The sequence below is a fragment of the Alosa alosa genome, chromosome 11 (genome assembly GCF_017589495.1).
Source record: "Alosa alosa isolate M-15738 ecotype Scorff River chromosome 11, AALO_Geno_1.1, whole genome shotgun sequence".
Lineage (NCBI taxonomy): Eukaryota > Metazoa > Chordata > Actinopteri > Clupeiformes > Clupeidae > Alosa > Alosa alosa.
The window spans coordinates 28649935-28672905 of record NC_063199.1 but is presented as its reverse complement, the minus strand read 5'-3'; the positions used below and the strand labels follow the sequence as shown (position 1 = coordinate 28672905).

The 22971-nt window shown below is 45.8% G+C and overlaps 1 protein-coding gene across 3 annotated transcripts in view; it reads right to left on the bottom strand.

The window, feature by feature from the left end:
* The window catches only part of slc1a2b (solute carrier family 1 member 2b), a 34669-nt gene extending 11990 nt beyond the window's left edge, over positions 1-22679 (bottom strand). Inside the window, exons 1-2 of one of the 3 annotated variants that reach the window (XM_048257075.1) lie at positions 22411-22679; positions 3387-3526 (exon numbers count right to left, since the gene is read on the bottom strand). In XM_048257075.1, the coding sequence (XP_048113032.1) occupies positions 3387-3516 (130 nt within the window). In that variant the 5' untranslated portion in view covers positions 3517-3526; positions 22411-22679. Of the gene's footprint in view, positions 1-3386; positions 3527-7502; positions 8007-22410 lie in introns of those variants that run through there. The other 2 variants (XM_048257074.1, XM_048257076.1) reach the window with 2 other exon arrangements.
* Between the last annotated feature and the right edge of the window lie 292 nt (positions 22680-22971).

Below are 22971 nucleotides of genomic sequence, written 5' to 3'. Positions count from 1 at the left end.
CACTCCCTCTAGAAGACGGCTGACCCAGCCGTGACACAACTACTTCATTGTCCCGCCTGTGGCCTGTCTCTGGCCCTCTGGGGTAGGACAAAGGCCGACTCAGATGAGCACTTCACTCCTGGGAAAGCACTCCATATCACTACTCACTACTCCATCCCTCTACTCTCCTCGAGTCTCCACAAGACTAACTCTCCACTCTCTTTACTAGTCTCCCTCTCAACCCTCTACTCTTTCTGTCTAAATGTGACTGATTCCTGAATAGTGGAGGAATAACAAGCTCCTGCATGTCTCATCCACCACAACATTGTATCTCTCTCAGTGCACCACAACTTTCACCTGCCTCCATTTCTCCATTGTCTAAGCATATTGCCTGATGTGTCTCCCATCCTCCACTCAGCCAAGGTGAGATGCTGTTTTCATCAGTGCAAGTGCACACCATTAGTACTCTTTGAGAAACAGACTTTTCAGCATCTCGCTCCATGCCTAAACTTCCCTCAGGTTGATTGAAGTATCTATCTATCTATCTATCTATCTATCTATCTATCTATCTATCTATCTATCTATCTATCTATCTATCTATCTATCTACAGTATCTATCTATCTATCTGTCTGTCTATCTATCTATCTATCTATCTATCTATCTATCTATCTATCTATGACCACAGCCTCACTCCTCTCTCTCATCCACCACTGCCATCTTCACACAGCCTGTATCATGGCAACAGCACATTATCTGCGTCCTCCTTTCCCCACGTCGTTTTCATCACTGTCTGTGTCTATGTAGCACGGCTAGGAGAGCAGGTCACCAGTAATACCCAACGCCAAAGCTTCCCACTTCCCTAGAAGAGTGCGTAATGCTAAATCCATGCCTCTCTGTTGTACCGTGAGATTGCTGTAGATAAGAGCACTTGTTAACGCTAAACAGGTCAGTGTGAACGTAAATCTCCTTCCACCATGTGTGCCCATCCCCCACCGATGACCATCTCAGTGCCCAGGTTACAGTTTTTCTCAGTCGCTTTGGTGCTTTTTTCAGATCAGAATTAAAATTCTCATAACTATTAGTTCAACCTCCACAACATTTAGTCATTTGTGCACATCATAGTAGCAATTTCTCCTTCCTCTGAACAAATTGCAAATACTTTTGGACATGTATCAGTTGCTTTCATACAATTCTCTGCTGTTTTTAACATTATCATTTGCTTATGTCATGTCAGTCAAAATGAACTATACTTATGAATGCTGAATAGTCGTTCCCAATAAAACTAATAGTCTTCATTTCATTGCTTGAGTCATTACATACAAAATTGTTGAACTAGTTATCAAATTCTGTCACAATGCTGTAGAATTGCAAAGAGCATACAGTAAAAATGTACGTATTCAGTGTCTTGTACTCACTTACTCACCTAACTACAGCAATGTGTAACTTTACTGTAGTTTTCAAATGGCTGTACAAGTACTGTCTAGTGCTGTCTTGAGCATGTTCAGGTAGTGTCACCGAGTTCTGACCTTTTTTTGCATTGGAAAACACTGAGAGAACTGTCATAATGAAAACATGACAAAGCCATTTGACTATCTTGTTCATAAACGATGGTGTCAAGACTTCTCATTTTGATGACACTGACAGTTTCATTGACATGAATACCTGCTTTTGAGGAATGGACTATCCATTTTGAGCAAGTGACGTGCTTTTGCAGGTCATCCACTATGTTTTGCAGTTTGCACTAATTGTTTTGAGAATTGCAATAACTGCTGTGCAAATGTTAATAGTGATGTGAGAAAAGCACCAAAGCGACTGAGAAAAACTGTAATGCCAGAGGCAAAGAAACTGACCACCAGAGGGTCCTCCAAACCCTAAAGGACCCTATACATGCCCATTTACTGAAGCACGTGATTCGCAGTCGCTCGTATGACCATACAGTGTATGTTGGGAGCCCCAGTTATCCTGTGTTGCTGTGCCTACCCCAAACCCACCCCAACCCCACCCCACCCCACCCCGCTCACCCCTGGGATGGGACACATGTGCTCCTGCACACGCGTGCACAAACATGTATGCATGTGTGCAGTCAGCAGTCGGACGTAATTGGGTCAGTGGCACATGAAGACAAATGAAATCGAAATCCAACTGTGTGATGCCAAATTGGTGACACTCCTGAATACAATGGCAATTTGAATTCATGAATATTATATAATTCATCTTCCTAAATGACGCGATTGAAATGGAAGTGGCCCACGCTTCCTGGTGGTCTTGCAGTGTTATCCATGCGATTCGTTTGTGTTTGAGATCACAGGGACTTGCAAGGAATGCAGAGCCAATTTGCCATTCCCTCTCTGTTTATGATGCTTTTTATAGTATCGTCTCCTGGAAGGTGAGAAATCGTCATCCTCTCCCAAGCTCTCTGGGCTGTCCACAGTCCTTGCACTGTGAACCATTTGGGAAAGTCTCTCTGGCAGGCTCAATGTTGAAGCCAAGCCGTGACTGGAAACTTGGCATTTGTTAGTTGATTTCAGAGACAAAACCTGAAAATAACAATATGGCTGTTGCGTATTTGACTTTGGGTGTTGTTTGTTTGTTTGTTTGTGTGTTGATAGCTCAGTTGCGGTCAGAGTTAACCTGGATTTGGGAGGGACATGCGGATGCAGTAGGATTAGTGCCTGGGTACCACAGAGCACATCTATCTGGGTAATGGGCACAGAGCCACTGTAGGCAGGGACATGCCAGCGCGCCCAGTCCGCCTGGCACTCAGAAAAGCCAAGGGCACAGATGGGGCACCTCGGCGGTGGCACTGCGGGTCAGCTAGTCGTACCCAGGCACATCTGGCAGGCGACAATATGCAACTATGACACGATCTGCGCGGAATGGCTCTGACAGCCTCATCCATTCAGAACCATACGCCAGACTTGGGTGGACTCGCTAAGCCTGCAGTTTCCCTAATGCCATAGTATCATAGTCTCAATGTTCACTTCATGCACTCATGCAGATTCTGGTGACATACTGTGTGTGTGTGTGTGTGTGTGTGTGTATGTGTGTGTGTGTGTGTGTGTGTGTGTGTGTGTGTGTGTGTGTGTGTGTGTGTGTGCATGCATGCATGTGTGTGTGTGTGTGCATGTGTGTGTGTGTGTGTGAGAGAGAGAGAGAAAGAGAGAGAGAGAGATGTCTGAGTTTCTCTGTGTGTATAATGTCTGTGTTTTGTGTGTGTATATACGGTATGTGTGCGTGTGAGAGAGAGAGAGAAAGAGAGAGAGAGAGATGTCTGAGTTTCTCTGTGTGTATAATGTCTGTGTTTTGTGTGTGTATATACGGTATGTGTGCTTAATGTCTAATGTGTGTGTTTTGTGTGTGTGTGTGTGTGTGTGTGTGTGTGTGTGTGTGTGTGAAGACGACTCACCCAGCACTGTGAGTGTGAGCAGCAGGTTCTTGAAGAGCTTCCCGCACAAACGGCCGCATTTGGACTGCGGGGCAGCCTCGATGGGCTCCAAGTGGCTCTCGTGCATCCTTACCTCCACTTGCTTAGGCATACTGTTGGCACTGCAGAGAGAGAGAGAGATAGAGAGAGGGGTTAGAGAGAGAGAGAGAGAGAGAGAGAGAGAGAGGAATGGTGGGAGAGAGAGAGAAAGAGATAGACATTAGCACAATATCAAATCATGTGATTAGTGTGGATCCTCTTTCCAGGCCTCTACTGTAGGGTGCCCCACTTTATAAGCCCAACTGTGAGGAGACAGAATGAGAGAGGCACTGGGATTTCTTCATAATGATGGATTAACAGATGGGGCCACAAACAGTGAAAGCAATAAAGAAAAGCCCATGAGATCACATGACATAATGTGCCAATAAGCCAAATCTGAATGTTATTGTATGAAGGGTTGTGACCATCACATACGTATCCCCACATTCTGCAGAAAATGTGCAGGACGTATTCAGGTTGTGATTGGGTCCTCATTGTAATCCTCGTTGTGTTTGGAATCTACAGAGGACCAGTTATTTTTTAGCTAGTCGGCAAAGTTATCAGACAACAGATGGCATGTGATTGGTGGGTGACTTCGAGCTACTGATTAAAAAGAGAGAGAGGGAAATGGAATTTCTTTACGGCAACTCTTGCAAAAGTAGAAGGAAAGAGTGAGAAAGAAGAGAGAGAGAGAGAGAGAGAGAGAGAGGAAGAGAGGAGGGATAGAGAGAGAGTGACAAAGAGAAAGATCTGTTTAAGTGGAACAGATGCTATATTTGATGCACAACGCCCAGTTGTCAACACTGAAATGCCTTGAGTACAGCGTCTATTTACTCTGACACATTTACACTGTTGAGGAAAAACATAATTTTCTAAAGTACTATTGTAATGCTATGTTTTTTTTTTCCTTTTCCAGTGTTTCCCACAGAATTGAATTCTATTTGTGGTGACAGGTTAACAGAATTAACTTGAATGCAACAGTTTTTAACAAATTAGCGCAGCGTGCTATGATGCTAACCAGATTTAAGCACAATTTAGTACAACCTGGAAAAATCATTGTGTGGTGGTCAATGTTGATATTGTGGTGGGCCGCCACAAATAAGTCAATGTATGGGAAACACTGCTTTTCAGTGGTCCACATTTGAAAAGTGCAGTACTTTGTTTGGGTCATCAGGAGCCCCTGAGGTGACCAGTGTCTCCGGCATGATTGTTTACTTCTGTGTGAGGTCATGAGCCAAGAGCCCTCACTTTCTAATCCACCTGCCATACCATGAACTTGAGGGGACGAGCAAAACATGCTCTGCACACACACACACACACACCACACACACACACACACACACACTGTCCCCACCTCCCACGTGTGCTCAAAAGATAAACAAACCGGCGGAGCAAGGCGACCTTGTCACAACCCAACTTTTCATTCTGGGCCATCTTTAGTGGAAATCCAGTTTGACCTAAAATTGAAGAGGCACGGAAACCAGTTCTCTTAGAGTCTATGGGCCTGGTTTTTTTACAAATGATCCACTCTCTCCAGAGCTGTTGGGATATCCTAAACCATCCTGAGCCTTTGCTTTCTGGATGGCAGATTGACATTTGTGTTTGTGTCGTGTGACAAGTGCAGTGGAGATTTGGAGCACACACACGCAAGCAGATAGAGAAAAAAAAAGAAGAGAAGATTCACTTGCACCACGTATGCTTAACTCCAAGCTTACTGGGGAAGGCACGATAAGGGGGCTTTTTATTGTGCCTCAGTCTCTCATTGCCTGTCAGTTTCCTCATTAACACAAACAGATGTGCTCTGTTCTCACTGCCAACAGCCCCTGGATAGGTGGAGACACTGTCACATAGCAGGAACCATATCTGCATAAATCTGTCCAAAATTAAATTAATTCAGTTTTATTCTTTTTGTTTATTTCAGTGATATAAAGAACACTCACTTTGACACTGTATCTTTCATTTGAACTAAGTGTGTCTTCTTTCCTAATTATTGTTATCTACGCTATTTTATTAAAGGCATGTTCATCGTATGACACTCTGTATGTTGTTTGTTTTGTCTCCATGTTTGTGCTCTGTTATTGTGGTCCACAATACAAATAAAACATAAACGACTTTCCAAACTGGTCTTTAACAACAAACATTGAACAAATAAACTATGTGAGCTCAGGGGGGGAATTGGGTAACCACTGTTTGGCCTACTGTTCTACAAAACGACCTTCAGAGATGATTCTGCCTCGTGGTCATCCCCCACTCTGACCAGCCCATGTTTGGCTAGTTATGTAACCGAATCAAAACACCTTTAATTGGGTGGGGGTAGGGCTGAGTTCCTCCATAATGATGGGAAAGCGGGTTAGCTATAGGATTCACACCTGGCAAGCCATAAGGCATACAGATGTTTGTGCCACATCTAGTTATTCATTAGCTACTTTTGGGACATACCTATATATATATATATATATATATATATATATATATATATATATATATAGTGCCCTTATTATCTCTATAAAAACACAAAACACTTCCACATAATGTACAACACTTAAGCAAATTATCGTTAATCCTGACTGCTCTCTTCCTCTCTCTTTAGGCAGATCTGGGTCCTCCTAGTGAGGGCCACCTGTGGTGGTGAATGGCCCTCTAATCACATTACGTTTGTGAATGCCCTGCTTAATACAATTGGCAAAAAGGAGCTCCTCAATTGACTGAGTATTAAACACATGATGAGAAATATAATTGAATGCTCAAGTGTGGTGGCCTATTTCTGGCATTTGTCTGAAGTAATTAGAGTGATTCTGTCCACCTGACAAAGACCTCGTCGGCAGATCCAGGAAACAGACGAGCCAGACCACTGAGACTCCGCCACCACCATGCCGATTCACCCCACCGCACCCCACTGTCCACCCAGACCATTGACCCCACACACACACACACACACACACACACACACACACACACACACACACACACACACACACACACACACACACACACACATACACACTTACTCACACTTACACAGTCTCACTCAATAAAGCCCCTCAGATTAGCTTCAGTCACATAAGTAATTGAACTGTCTAGTGGCAGCCTCGCCTTGCACCCTGGAAAGCCTGCCGTAATCTAATACAACTTCTCTCCCTCCGCTGTGATGATATGAAGGTTTCAGGCTGCCTAATAGAGTCATTTCCATTTAGAATTAGAAGTAGGAAGAAAAACGTTGTATCCTCATTCTCCTCCCAAAAATCACCCACATTTTACTGTTACACCTGGTTGTGTATGTAAGGATATTTTCCGATACATGTTTTAAGTCTTAATTGAAGCACACTGTACCTTAGAATGCTTTTGAATACAATTCTACTATATCTTCCATATCTGTTGTTTCTGTGACGGGCTAAAAAGCAGTCATACTTTATCTACAGCAGATAGAACCCGACTGAAAGAAATTGCCAAGTTGAATACAAGAATAAATAAACCAGCGCTAGAAGAGCAGCTTAAAATAGGCGATATGACCCTCCTGTTGCTGCTTGTACGCCACCGCACACAGTCACACCAGGTGACCTTCCACCTAGAAATGCAGCAGAGGTCAGACAGTGGCAGCCAGCAGTGGCAGCCAGACCTGTCCTGTCGGCCTAGGCCACGAACCGAGGCTGGCTTTCTCTCCCTAACGCCATCAGACAGCACCTCCAGGAGACGTCTCTCTTTTCAGGCACACGCTGTGCACACAAAACGGCTCAGCTCGGCGCACAGCAGCGTGGCCAGGGTCATGCACACACACAACAACAACAACATGCACAAATACCAGGTCAATGGGTGCCCGGAATGTTTAGAGGAAGAGTTAGATGCTAGTGACAGTTACAGCAAAGACCAAAACCTAAAACCTTCTAATCACATAACTAAGCCTTAGTACAGTCGATGAAATTCATCAAAGTAAGAGTTGTAAGCACACACAGACATTGAGGGTTTTTTTTCCAGCAGATAAAAGTAAATCTCAAAAGTCACTCCATAAGTGGGTCTACAGTACATAAGCACCTCTCTCTTTCAGCATCTGCTTGCACTTACTTCATTTGAGTTGGTTGTCAGCAGTGCAGTTGACTCTACCGGCCTCTCTCAGTCTTTGGCTGTAGGTAACCGTGGAAACACAAGCACGCACAGACGAAAAGAGAACCAAAACAACCCCAAATATATGCCTCAAATCTCCAGCGTCAAGGACCTCCTTTTGTCAGGAGGGAACTTGAGAGGAACTTGAGCTTCAGCTTTTACAGCACAGTATCCCTGGTTCAAACTCACACCCGACACACTGAGCAAAGAGGCCCCCCCCCTCCCAACTCCTTCTCTGCTCTCACTTGCTGGCTAGGGTGGAGAAAAGCAGATCGGTCGGACCCCAGCCTCTCAGCCTGTCCAGTCCCCCTGATTCCAGTCAGCTAGGCGGCCTCCTCCAGAGCTCCAGAGAAGCACAGAGAAGGTGGCGCTGCTCGGTTGAAGTCCCTCTGTCGAAGCGCGTTTCACTGGAGGAGCTCACTGGAGACGGAGGAGCAGAGGAGGAGAGGAGAGGAGAGGAGAGGAGAGGAGGAGGGAGGAGGAGCCAGTGGGACCAGCTTAAATGTAAGCACCGAAAATCCCGTGGGGTTCCTTTTTTCCCCTGTCTCCCACTCCCGAGATCCACTCCCGATCCCGCTCTTAATCCCCCTCAACAGCAAGCACATGCTCTGAAACTCATTTAGCCAGTGCAAGAGACTGAGGGTAGATAGGGTGGGGTGGGGGGGCTGAGCTATATCCTCTTCCCAGGGATAGAAAGACGCAGGGGAGGCTTCAGGTCACTAACGCTCTGGGAGGATGCTACACCCGACTCGAAAGACAAAAGAAAGAAGGGTGTGTGTACAGTACGTCAATCAGCAGGAGTGGAGCCTCTACTAGGGTGCCGATGCCTGTGCTGGCTTGCTAAGTGCATCACTGAAGGAATGTGGAATTTAGTTTAATAGTGGAATTGAGGAATTGACTTAAATAGAGCTGAACTCAAGGGGAGGCGCTATTGGTAGCACTTTCCCACAAACTCCATGCTTAACCTGGTTGGACAAATGATGTGACCTTGCTGACCTGTGGCGGAAGAAATCCAACATATCCTTTTCCATTCTTAATACTCTGGATAGCTAGGCATTTGTTAGGCATTTGAGGAGGTATTGCTAACATACCCATATTTGGTAAACAAGAAAAAAATAATAAAATAGTAAAGAAAATAATAACATAACTAATAATGTGAATCACTTCACTTGTTTTCCTTCCACTCTCTGGGCTTTGTTTGCTATTGCCCTTTAGCGAATCGAGGAGCGATGTCATGTGTCAGGATATCCGCTAACTAACGCAGATAATTTTCCCATGAGTATGTTAACCAGAGAAGCAGCCATTCAGACAAAAGGGTCCATGAGAGGAATGCTGTCATGATCTGTGAGATCACCCAGAGGGATCGACCTGCCCGATCACCTATGGGATCAGCCAGTTTCCCACTACTCTCCCCTCTCCCTCTCTTTCACCCACCGACTCCCACACTCCCACACCCAGAGAGAGGGAGAGAGAGAGAGAGAGAGAGAGAGAGAGAGAGAGAGAGAGAGAGAGAGAGAGAGAGAATGGAGGGTAGTACAGCAGAGGGCAGAGTTGAGATGGGTGATTTTGGATTGGGGGAGAGGAGGGTGTGGGGGGGGTGTGGGGGGTAAACTGTTGAGGTGGGGCGGGAGTGTGGGTGGTGGAGGGGGTCACTCACGCCACCCTGCCGACTGGGGAGGGAGTGTGTGTGTGTGTGTGTGTGTGGGGGGGAGGGGGGAGGCTGTGACTGCGCGCTCCACACACAGTTGGACGGGACCATGTGAAGTTCCCAGATCCCCCTCTGCTCCTGTGAAGGCTCTTTGTCCTGCCCGCAAACAGTGGCTGTGGCCCCTGCTCGCCCAGGCCAAAGCCAAGTGCTGTGTCCAAACTGGCAGCACTGGCAAAGGGGGTGGTGGGGCTGTGGGGGGAGGGCGGGCACACTGAGAATGCCAGCCCATTCAGGCCCACTGATGTCATGCCTGTGCCCACCGTGGGAGAGCGGTGGAGAGGCTTTCTCCTCTGCCCACCCCCACCCCACCCCCGACCCACCATGCCTCTCTCTCCTCTACCCCCTTCGCCTCTTTTCCGGGATAAATGAATCTTTCACAAATGGCAGCCTTTTGTGTCATATAATCGACGGCGATTATCCCGATTTTCTGCTGCCTTCCCGGAGCGAGGGGGCTCTTTTTTTCTGAGTGGACGCTTTGAGAGGGGTCGCCATGCAGCACAGGCTCTTCCAGGTTGTCGTAGCAACACAGCGCAGAGCAGCGCAGCTTAGAGAGGGGGAGAGGGATAGTCTCCCTTTTTCATCTGTACACACAAACACACACACACACACACACACACACACAGTATCACACATACACACACGGGCAGGATAAAGAGCAATGATAGAAAGAAACGCAGTGAACGATTTAGACTTAAAAATGTTATCATCAAAAGATAATACCTAAACAGAAAACAACAAAAAAAAACTGATGGCCTCATGGTAGCTGGTATGTGTTAATATGCCACCACCCCCCATCCATGTTCTACAGCCCACTGAACTAGTTTTCACACACCATACACAGATAACTGCCATTGGTGTGTGTGTGTTTATGTGAAGCAGGGTGTGTGAAACAGGGTGTGTGCAGAGAATAGCTGTGATGTCTTACAAAGGAATAGTTTCAGGATGCTAAAATTCCCACTCCTCTTGTGAAGAGTGGAGCCCTAACGGGCCAGGCATCACAATGGGCTCCCAAGGGCCCTCCACTGGCCTCGCTCCAGGGCCCGGATATCTCAGGTTCCCCTTCTCATGCAGAGAGAGGCCATGGGACCTCTCGGGCGACAAACAAACACACACACACACACACACAAACACTGATCACGGGCAGAATCTAAAACAGCCCAGTTTGGCCTTGCAAAAGTAGTCATTCACCCAGAAAGGGGGAGAGATGCGTGCTTGGAGAATTTTGTGAGTGTGTGAGTGTGTGTGTGTGTGTGTGTGTGTGAATGAGAGAGAGTGAGTGAGAGAGCGAGAGATGAAGAGAGAGGGGGTCTATTTCCTCTCCGGCTGACAGGAGTAGAGAACTTTGGTGTTTGAGTATGTGGGTTTACAACAGGCCTTTTAAAGGGCAAGGAATCCTGTATTTCCAAAACTTCAACTTGTGTTGAAACTTCAACTTAAATGACCAAAAGTCTTCATTTTTTCTGCCCTGATATACAGATATAAACATCTTCAGCTCTGTTGTCACCTCATGGCTCCTCATCTCTCATCTCATCATCATTTCATTCATAATGATATCCCTGGTTATCCCTTCTCTACTTTCGCCATCTCGATCCAGCGACAAACAGACACCATCGCCATTCCAGCATTTCAACAGCACACTCAACCTCACACAGGTAATACGAACTTACCATAGTTCTTCCCCTCTTCCCTCCTCCCGCTATATTTCCCTCTCTTCTCTTCCCTCTCTTGTCTTCTACCACTTCTCCTCGTCCATACTTCCACTAGTACTTACTATGTACGTACTCCTATCCTCTAGCACTAATATTGACAGATACAGTGATAACCCCTAGCTATATTCTCCTCTGCACTGTAGTTAAACATTATTCTAACACTGTAGCTGTAGCCCTGTAGTTTAAAAGTGTAAATTTAAAAATGCTTAAATGTTAATAGCCTAAATGTTATTCCATTACTGTGAGTCGCTTTGGATAAATGTGTCTGCCAAATAAATGTAAACGTAAATGTAAGAGTTGCTAAAGATACTTAAGGGTCATATGTGGCTTCACTTAGACACGTTTAATGCTTTAAGATGCATTAACAACACTTGCAAATGGACGCACAAGTGAGTCACAAAAGGAGTGCTGATTGGTTGCACTTACTCATCATATAACCCAGTGTCAGAGACATTTTGTTCATTTTTTTTTTCTCACTCAGACAGTCAATTTCCATTAAAGCAATGATAATTTAATACCGAGAAGCTAAAACACATTACTGCAAAAAATAGAACTCACAGCAGATTTGCCGGACTCATAGGTTAACAATATAAATTTGCACAGACTTTTCTACTTCCTCATATTCCTCTCTTCACATAGTTAACACTGACTCAATACAAACTCCTACGGCACTGACAAAGACAAAGCGTGCAGAGCCGGCTCTATTTCTGACGCCATTTATCATTACTGTAATGCATTTCCTCCAGCGGCCCTCACGCTAACACCATGCTTCTAATTTGAGCCCAAGACTGGCTGGACTTATTAAAAATGTATGGTCGGTGGATCAATGCAGTGCAGTGGAGCTGTCATTTTGCACACACTCTGCCCTGCAGGATTTATGCACTGGCCAGAGATCAATGGTCAATCTCAGGCCTGGTGACCTCAGATAGGGTCATCTCAGTGCAGGGAATCTCATCATACTAAACAAACAAAGGAAAACATTTCCAGATGCCTGTTTAGGTTCAACTGCATTTTTTTCCCCATTTCATTTACGTTTATTTAGTTGATGCTTTTATTCAAAGCAACTTAAAGATAAGGACTGACATTAAAGCTATAGTGCACAAAATGAGGCTCAAATACTGCAATAAATAGCAAATAACGACAATAAATACTACCTTTATACAGAACAGGATAAATAGAGGATGATTAACATATAGAATCTGTGAGGCAGATCGGAAATATGAGGCCCAGTAATGCTAGATGTTAGACTGGACAATACTGTAAAAGACACAGGGCAGTTGGATCTAAGCTAATCACTCCATAATGTCAAGACTTGAGTAGATTATATGACCATAATCTCAGCCAAAGATCCACTGCCCTGTCACAGCAGGGCACATGCTGCCATTAAGACACATTCTTAAATGCTCCTCTAGCCGTCCACGGAAACATATTCAATCATAACAATGGCATGGTAATTTGATTTCATTTAATTTCACTGCTTCCCACGGCTCAGAACTGAGTTAGAGTTTCTACAGATGTTAATGTCCTCACACAATTTGCACACAGAGCACATTTCATTTGGTGCAGCGTCCAGTGAGCAGCATCAATTGATGGCAATGTGGTGGTGCCAACCGGAAAAGAAACACTGCAACACATTAGTGAACTTCTCACGATTTCATGGAGAGTTTACAGGGTACAGAGGAGCCAAGCATTTCTGATATCTCCTATAGGCCTACCTTTCTCTTTTCATTAACAATTCATTTTCATAACGTTCCTGGAGAAACGGCGCTGGCAGAATGCATGACTGAGCCATATATGCCTCTCGCAGAGCTACAAAGTTTACTCTTTGTTTGGGGTGACCTCGTTGTTGCGGTAATGAGCTGGTGATTAGAGTGAATTATGGGAATCCTGATGCCTACGCACTGTCCGGACAGATAGGTCTTGGATAGGTCTTTCAGATGTGAGCAAACACACAGCAATTATGTGTTAATAACAACCCATTATGCCTGAGAGTGGCTGTCGGTGATTTGCTGGTCGATTCCTATTCATCTGGCAAATATGAGAGATGAAGCGGCAAGCAAGTGAGTGAGTGAGAGAGAGAGAGAGAGAAAGAGAGTTTTGGGATGTACCCACTCAGTATCCTATCCCGTATCTGGCCTCACTTACTCTTCTTTCTCTCTCTCTCTCTCTCTCTCTCTCTCTCTCTCTCTCTCTCTCTCTCTTTCTCTCTTTCTCTCTCATTCTCTGTTTCTTTCAGTTTTCTCTTCATTTGTTCCTCATGACCCATCCCTCTTTCCTCTACTGTACTTCCTCTCCCACGCTTATCCCCTGTCCTCTCTATGGCTGTTTGATTACACTGTTAGAATGGGCTGCTGTCAGAGTCACAACACAGGTATGGTGCAAGGGAAACTGGTGCACACACACACACACACACACACACACACACACACACACACACACACACACACACAGAGCGAGAGAGAGAGAGAGAGACAGAGAGAGAGAAAGAAAGAGTGAAGCCAGATGGAGAGAGAGATAGAGAGAGAGTGGGGGTACAAATGAGAAAGAGAGAGAGATGGAACAGATGGAAGCTGCTTCCTTTCTGTTGTCACTTGCTGACACCCTTTTTTCAGGCCTTCACTTCACTCCGCTAACATCCTCCTCACGCTGATTAAGGCGGCCTCCTCTCTCTCCCCCACTCGTCCCTTCTCCTCCCTCCTCGCCACAGTCCTCCTTACCCATCTTTTGCACTAGAGCTGGAGAAGGAACAGGAGCTGGAGCTAGCTGGAGACATATCATTAAGTGGAGGTGCATCTGTTTAATGGTGACGGTTGCGTGTTGCGTGGTGGTGTGTGTGTGTGGGGGGGGCTCTCCATCCCCACTGGAGCTCATTAAAAAGAGCCAGGCAAGCCCACCCTACCCCCACAGCTCACTGCACATGCCTCAGAAAGAGATGGGGATATGGGGGAGAGAGAGAGAGAGAGAGAGAGAGAGAGAGAGAGAGAGAGCGCAAGGGGAGGGGGGATGCTATAGAAGCTGGCTGGGCTTAAAGATGCCAGCTGATAAGTGAGCTGACAAAAACCTATGGAAGTAATGACATGGACTCATCTTTAAATGTTCTCTGATTTATCAACCCCCACTCTCTCCGTATCCATCACAGAGAGAGAGAGAGAGAGAGAGAGAGAGAGAGAGAGAAAGCAAGAGAGAACAAGAGAAGCTGAAGCTTGCACATGCATAAATCTCCCTCTGCAATTTTGGTGAGTGTGTGTGTATGTGTGTGTCTGTGTGTGTGTGTGTGTGTGTGGGGGGGGGGGGGGGGGCCACCATTGGTCTTTGAATCGGACCATAACAAGGCCGAGGAGGATGGATGCTCCCTCACTAATTACTCACAAAGGCAAGCTGGGTCAGACTATAAACAATTAGTCCATTCCTCCAGCAACCCCCTTTGTGTCCGTCCACCAAACCAAAAATGCCCATCCAGGAAGAGCCTTCTAAAACACTGCACCATTATAGAGCTCTCACTGCACACATCTGAGGAGAGCACTGGCCTATGATCTTTAGGTTTCACAGACGGTTGAATCAAACTGTGGCCTGCTTTGCACTTTCGACATGAATACACGAGTGTTCTATAGCATATTCATTTGCATTTTTTGTATTTTTTTTCACTGACACAGCTTGTCACATATTTCTTTGTTTAATAATACATCTGTAATAAATCCCAATTCCGAATGAATGATTTATGCCACACGAAAATCGGGAACGAGAGGCGGCGCACGAGCAGCCCCGAGCACTAAATGAGATGGTCTTTCTGCAACGCCAACGCTCATGTCGCAAGCTAGCGATTTATTACCCCCATCTCTCTCTCTCTCTCTCTCTCTCTCTCTTTCTTCTCCCATTATGTCTGTGTTCAACACCTCATCTATGTTTCGCCGTGATGGATTCCAATACTGGGATCGATGGCTGTGTCAAAATGTTTAAAACCCCCAAACGCTGCTTATATTAGGCTACCATCAATTGACATCATTTTTCCTGAAACTGCAAAAACAGAAACTACAATCAGGACTCTTGCTCTACTCTGCTCAATTTCAGCATGCCGACCGCTGTCCTTTCAGAACCACAAGCATTCAAAGCACACACATGTGCAGACGATAAAGTATTTGGCTAGAGGGGCCGTCCCTAACGCTGGGGTAGAGCGAAGCTGACAGCGTTGCAGGAACACTGCTTCGTGATGGCGAGGTGTACAGCCGTTGGCCACGCCGTGTGAATTTCCCCGGGGGCTGGCCATGTTGTTCTTTCCCCGGAATTCTTCGCCGCATGTTTTGTCAAACTATGTAAATATTTCTTCAACAAAGTATTGGAATGCTACGGGGGCAGCCCCCACGGAGGTGCAAGGATTCCTCCCATAATCTCATTACTTCATCACGCTCAAGACCCTTTACTAACCAATTAATTACAGGCTTTTTTCTGTTATGTTCTAGGATTCTTCCATCTTTTTCCATAATGCGCGATAGTTTATTTTAATGCCAACGCATGTCCCGACGCTTGTTCATCCTCTCTACAGTACTAAACCCTGAAAAGAGATTTGAGACACAAAGGCAGACATTCCCTCAAATCCCCGAGGCAGCAGTAATCCCCTTTTACAACAGAAATGTGTAAATCCCGCTGCCGCAAACTCTTCATATCTAGTTACTCTTGAGCAGTGAGATAATGTGAGCAACAAATGGTCAAGCGATGTAATGTGTCTGATGTCCATGTCTCAGTTTATTTTACATTGTGTACACACACTTCTGTATGTCCTAAGGGACATTTGTGGCAGGGGAATGTTATTTTAACATCGTTTGTGGAATAAACAAAAAAATGATTGCTTCGAAGTTGACACTAGATGGCGTCAAACTCAGGCCTGGCACTATGTCATTGGTTTGATTCTCAGAAAGCTCACAAACAGTTGAACAGTGTTAGCAAATATGAAACGCCAAGAGGAAGTCTGGGCAAGCCAAGGAGCAGAGAAGGGGAGCGAAGATGGGAATGGGAGTGATGAGAGTGGAGGCAGATCTGAGCAGTCAGAGCTCTCAGAGCGACTATAGGTGGAAGAGATGGACGAACGTACGGGCGGATGGAAGATTGCGGATCCTAATTAACCAGTGCATGGTGTGGTGAGCCAAGTTTCTCACAAAACCCCACTGTGTTTGACAGTCATTGATGCGAAGCGCTCTTGGGACACGCCAACTCCTGCAGGATAATGGGGCAGTTTAGAGGCTCCGGGCGAGTTCACAGGGCCCAGGGAGCTGGGAAAGGTTGAGGAGGGGCTTTTAATTGTTTCCTCTTCTTTTTCTACCCCCTGCCATTCAAAAGAAGGGGTGGACTGACAAACAGGCAATGAAGGCAATTGTTTAGTGTTCCGCTGGACAAGCCCGGAGGTAAACACAACAAGGCTGTGTGCTCCGTCGGCTCGGCCTTGGGATGTTTTTTTTTTTTTTTGGGGGGGGGGGGTGCATGGCGGTTGGTTGGTTGAGTTTGGGAAGGGGGGGCAGAGAAGAAGGGGCCCTCCGGAAGGAGCTGTAGGAGGGCCATGGGTGCCCGGGCCCCCCCACCGAATCGCGCGTATTGTCTGTGGTGCTGAAGTTCTCATGCATGTCACCCCCACCCCAACTCCCATCCAGATAAAGGAGAGTAAAAGTGATGAAGCCCTCAGCGATTAAGTGAGTTTGTGGCAGCTCAGCTCCGCTCTGAGCTCCGAGCTTGGGGCTCCCAGCACTCAGTCTCTCTTTGAGAAGAGGGGGGGGGTGAATGGAGAGAGGCAGAGAGCACTGCTGGAGTTCAGACATGCCTACCAAGCAGCCATGTGAGCCCATTACGGACTGAGCTGAGAAGGGAGGGCAGTTGAGGGGAGAGTGGGTAAGGCAGGGTGGAAATGGGGGGGGGGGGGTGGTAGCTCTCTCAAAGACGGTTTTGGACACTGAGGCACTGTCCAGCTTCTAGGGCTTCATCTGAGAGCTTTACATCAAACTGAACTCACACTCGTTCTCTTCTCTGTCAACTTGGGCAGTGAAAAGAGGGTAGGAAAAACATAAACATTTGCTTGTGTCCATAATGCTGTTTATAAGAAATAGATGCCGCATTGGAATGTATACTTGAGTACCACTATTCACAACCATAAGTGACTTTGTATTCCTTCTCGGGAGGCCTCCTTCACCTCACCTCGGATTTCCTTACAATGGTCAGTATGTGTGGCTTATTTGAGCACTGTAAACAGAGGCCTAGCTTTACGTCTATCAGATGGTGGTTGTTAATCTGAGTAGATCTGTTTGGAGCAGCACACCGGCTTGTTGTGAATGATTTCGTAATTTGGTTTAATTATGATTAATTTCTGGTCTGACAATGAGTGATTGTTCTACAGGGCATCGTCAGTGCTGCCAGAGACAGGCCTTCACGGAACACACACATGTACAGTACACACTGAACGTCCCCTCAACCCATAGAGCCCGAACTCTCCTCGCTGGATCATGGGTGGTAAGATTGGAAAGAAATGAATTAGATATTGTACAATCAAACTCTATACTCTTGCTTGTGTGTGTGTGTGTGTGTGTGTGTGTGTGTGTGTGTGTGTGTGTGTGTGTGTGTGTGTGTGTGTGTATGTGTGTGTGTAAAGTGTGTGTGTGTGTGTGTAAGTGTGTGTGTGTGTGTGTATGTGTGTGTGTGTGTGTGTGTGTGTGTGTGTGTGTGTGTATGTGTGTGTGTGTGTGTGTGTGTGTGTGTGTGTGTGTGTGTGTGTGTGTGTGTGTGTGTGTGTGTGTGTGCTGGGAAACACACAGCTTGACTCTGGCCCTGACACGCTTCAGTTTTGATCTTATCAGTGTCAGGAATGCTAGTCACACGTGAGGCAGACAGTATTGGCTTTTTCACTCGCCTGTCGTAAACCCTCATGCCTGGCCTTTTGTCCTGGAGATCTGACCATGTTATCACCTTCCTCTTGTACAAGCGGTCAATAATTGATGTTGTGTTGAGAGACTGTGTGTCAGTAGGTTTACGCTTATGAAAGGAAGGACAAGTCAAAGTGTTCCTTCCTTCAATAAGACAACTAATATACTGACTAAATAAGCACCAACATTGAATTCCATGACAAGAATGGCTAAGTCTGTGTACTACTTATGGATGGCACTTGGGCTATTTCATGTTCAATTACACATGACAAATAGTGACAGATGAATAATCATAAATTTAAATTGAAAGTATGGCCCCCAAACGTACTATTGTCCTTGTTTCCCTTCAATATACTGTAACATGTAGTTTCCACTCCTGGATAACTGGGCAACTTCCTGGAGATTTGACAGTGGAAACACCACATTAATCATATATAATATAAAAATGCTGCTACGTGCCTAATCATGATATAAAAATGATGCTCCCTCAGACACAAAGAATTCCTTGAAATGCCAAGTAAACTGCAAAGTGAATGTGCGTGTGTGGGGAATTATACTGTGGCCGTCTGAGATCTGCGCTCTATGCTGGCTGCTCCTGCTGGTGGCTGAGCGGAGACGATGTCTGTTCTACCGTCCGCAAACACACATGAACAGATGCCTTTGTTAGTGGTGCCCATGGGAGGAGGCTTGCTCACAGCTCGCTGCAGATTTTAGCACTCCCGACAGAACGTGAGAAAACGGGACTGAACAGGAAACAAAAAGAAAAAAAGCACATCCATCCTCTGAACGCACTACCCCTGCATACGTTTGTATGTACTACAGTTGTGTTGGATGGGTTTTAAGTGAAGATGCTTTTCATGTGACAGGGAAAGAGAGAGATACAGTGTGTGCATGAGAGAGAGACGAGGCAAGAAAGAAAAGAGAGAGAGAGAGAGAGATGAAGGGAAGGAGTGATATGAAAAGACAGAAAAGGAGTTGGATGGCACTTTGGCAGCTCCTGAGTGTTCCCAGGAGGATTACTCAAATGCTACAGCAGACACCACAACGTGCCAGCTAGCCCACTCTCTACCTCTCAATAGAGTGAATGGAGAAACACACACACACACACACACACACATACACACACACACACACATTTATCTCTGCCTCTCTCTTTCACTCTCTCTCATTTTTTCTCTCCACACCTCTTTCTCCTGCCTTCTCCTTCCTCCCCCCTTTCTTTCCTTCTCCTATCTCCATCTCTCACTCCCTCCTTCTATCCTCCCTCTTCTCCCCCTTTCTTGTTTCTCTGTCACTGCCTCTCCCGTTCCCAGCTCCGTTAGTCCGCGGTGTGAAGTGCCTGCAGATTCAGCCCTTGTGCCTGTGGGCTCTGATCAGCCATGACCAGACCTCTGCCACGACCCTCTCTCTCTCTGTGTGTCTCTTTCTCTCTCTCTCTCTCTCTCTCTCTCTCTCTCTCTCTCTCTCTCTCTCTCTTCTGGCTGAAGGCAGCTTGACAGAGAGCACTGCCCAGCAGGGCTAAAGAAGCACACTGTCTCCCCTCAACTGATTCATCTTTTCTTCTCTCTCTCTCTTCTCTTGTTCACTGTGCAGAAAGACCTAATAGATCACCCACTGTTCCATGTTTCTCAAATCAACAGCCTTTTACTCGCCAGCCAGTAAACCCGGCGGCCTTTTTCTTCCTGTGCTGTCACTGTGTTTTACTATGAAAATGCAGAAGAGGATTGGGCCCGAGGAGGAAGGAGGGAGGGAGGGAGGGAGGGAGGGAGGGGGTGGCTCAAAAGACGCTCCGCGCACATCCGAAATCCTCCTAGGTACAAAGCTGCTACTAGGCAAGTTAAAGTGAGCAATGCCTTTAGAGTCAGCCTTAAATCATCTGAGGCACTAAGCAGGGCTTGCCTGTGGCTAAAGCCCTTTTCTCTATACGAGCCCTGTGCTATAGATTAGTGACGTGCCTTTGGCCCTGCGCCCTGAGGATTGAGTGGCCTGTGCTCCAGCTCGCTGCCTAACACTTTCATTTGTTTAATTTATTTCTTATTGGTGGCTGGCTCCTCCCCCTCACATGGGGCCCCGCCCCATCACACCCCACCAGCTTTCCGCTGGCAATCAATCCCACATTCATTCCCCTAAGGATCCCATGCCCCCTGATCTAGACCAGTGATTAAACACATTTATTCTCCAAATAACCCATTTAATTGTTTTGCAGCGTCCTAACCCTAGTGCTTTGACACAATTTACTGTATATATGTGTGTGTGTATTTTAAATACACATATTCTTCATCCCACCTCCCCACCACCAATCCACCTCCTCCAAGATGCATTCTTCTGGCCTCAGCCCCCAGTCCCTTTGAACCAACACAAACAGGCCATGTCATGAATGACACGTACCCTAATTAAACTAACAGTTCTTCACAGCTGTTTAAGGCCCGCGCTCAGGAGCCATGCGTTTACCACTGCTCCACTTCCTCCTGTGCCAGTCCGCCGGCCTTTTGTGTGTCAAGGCGGAGACGAATGTAGGCATTCATTGGATGAGGAGGTGTCGGGATGTGCGCCCTTGGACAATAAATATTGTTTGCATGGATTAAAATGCCACTCGTTTGCCATTTGGGGCCTCCGTGGTAGCAGAGGGATCTCAGCCATTCAATTTGATCCTATTTCGTTTCCACCCAGAGTGTATCAGCAACATAATCTGGGGATACATAATCTACCAACACTGAATAACACAGCTCATTTTCAGATTTACTTGGCACATAGTGAGGTTGTATCAGGAAGGTGACTACACAAAGAAGCCACAAAGAACCTTCTTCTTCCAGCTGTCACAACCTTCATATCAAGCACCCATGACTCCTTCACTAATAAAGATTTCATGAGTGACATCAGAGTTACCACAATAACTAACAGTGGTAATGAATACACTAAACACACACACACACACACACACACACATGCACACACACACACACACACACACACAGACACACACACACACAGTGTTGACTCATGTTGGAAAGTGCATGTATCCAAGCTTGGCCTCTGACAGCATTGAATCTCAGGCTGCCTTTTGTGCCGTTTGACATGTGGACAAATATTCCATCAGACATCGGCCAGAAGGCAGGTTTCAGAATACTGCATCCAACAAATACAACAATTCACCAAACCACTGGCCTCTTCGGGCACACACATTACATACACATCACGGTATATAATAAAACAAAGGCTGTGTCCTTAGTTTAAAATACCTCCATAAATCAATTGCCATAACATTGTAGCGCACACAGCGCACGCCTGTGTGTGACTAATATACAGAGAATACAGACAGACATACAGAAAACGAGCCAGCCCCTATAGGAAACGAATGCCCTTTTCCTTATACTTCAATTAGAAAAGGCGATTCACTGTGCATAGCTTATGCTACTCACAAGCTTCTAAAACCTTGCCTACTGACATCACTTATAGGCTACAAAAATTAAACCTTTACAAGTAGGCAACATGTTCATTTATCTATGCCTGTGATTTCGTTTTGTTTTAAAACTATGTTAGTTGCTCTGGCCACACATACGTAGAGAGATAATTATATCTGCAGAAGCTTGTGATAGCACCTTGACATTTCAGCGCAAAGTGTGATGAGTTTAATTAACAGGCGTGTGCTGCCGCGCTGCTTATTTTCTTGAAAATTTTTTTTTTTTTTTTTTTTTATTTAATTATTTTTTACATATTTTAGGATGGTTCATTTTGAGACAGAGTATAATTTCGTATGATGGTGTAGAATAGCCTGTTCTTCAAAGTGCACTTATGTCATTTTTTTCTCTCTACAGCTGGCGATTCTCCGTTCTGCCTTGCGCCATGCCGCGCGCAGCTCCGATGTAAACAAAGCGCATGCAGCCATCGTGTTTGGCACCAACGGGAGCGGACAGAAAGCAAGCGGATCGGATTAACTGGATTAGATATAGCGATAAAAGCAATGCTACAGTGACTCCTTTGATTACCACACAGAATGTTGCTTGAAGGTTTTGCACAGAGGATGGTAACGCTTTTGTGACAATTCAAGCATGCGTTGGCAACATGCGGCTATAGTGTGAAAACTAAGAAAAAAACAAGCAAATGTTACTTTGGTGTCTGCATGCACAAATTATTTCTTTGTTGATTTTATGTTTTAATGCTTAACCTTTGTTATTCGTGTAGACGGCACTCTGCAAGGCAATGCCAAGAGACTTCAGGTGTTTAAAGCAATACATAAAATAAAATAAAATTGTGTTTTTTATAGCTACAGTGTACTGTTTTTTTAGTTAGCATACACAGTAAAACTATTTACGTCTTCTTCTTATTATTATTATTGGTGTTGATAGTGTAATTTACTGGTAGGCTAATGATAGTGGCGGCAGTAGTAGTAGATGTAGTAGTAGTTAAGTGACGGCTGTAATGGTGCCATAGTGTAGTATTAACTATTTCCTAGAAGTTGTTACAGTGAAATAACCGGGTTATTTGATGGTGCACGTCAACAGCTAAGACATTCAAACCCAGACCGAATCCTGTGGAAGTCAAAGAAATCTCACCTGTGCTCTCGACCCCAGGAGGAACTATTTGCAGCCGCAGGTTATGTTGAGTCTTGCTCCCCTTGTGCTTTCTTGCATCCGCTTACGAAACGTTGAGCCGTCGGTATAGTAGGGTAGGTAGCCCTTAGCGCGCCCTGGACATAGGAGTGCTCCGCAGCCGTGCGAGCTGACGGATCTCTGTAAAGTGTAATCCGTGGAGCTCCGCGCTCAACAGTCCCACTGAATGAGGAGGATCTGCGCGCGAACTTGCTCTCGGGCGTTTACGTTGCCTCCATCTCCTCCCCTGCCCGCCTCCTCCTCCTTTTTCCCTTTCCTGTGCGTTGGAGTGATGATGATCCGCGTTTGGTCGACCTAAAGCCTTTCTGTGCATTCCTAAACGCTATTTAGGCTAACCTTTCTATTTAGAGGCACACATGTCAATTCGTCATTCTGAAATGCCATGATTTTGTTATGTTTATGGTTAGAGTCACCATTGGATCTATAGTGACCTTCTAGAAAACATAATATTAGTTTATGTGTCTGTCAGAACAGCTCATAATCTTTTAAGGTAAGCGTGTCCCC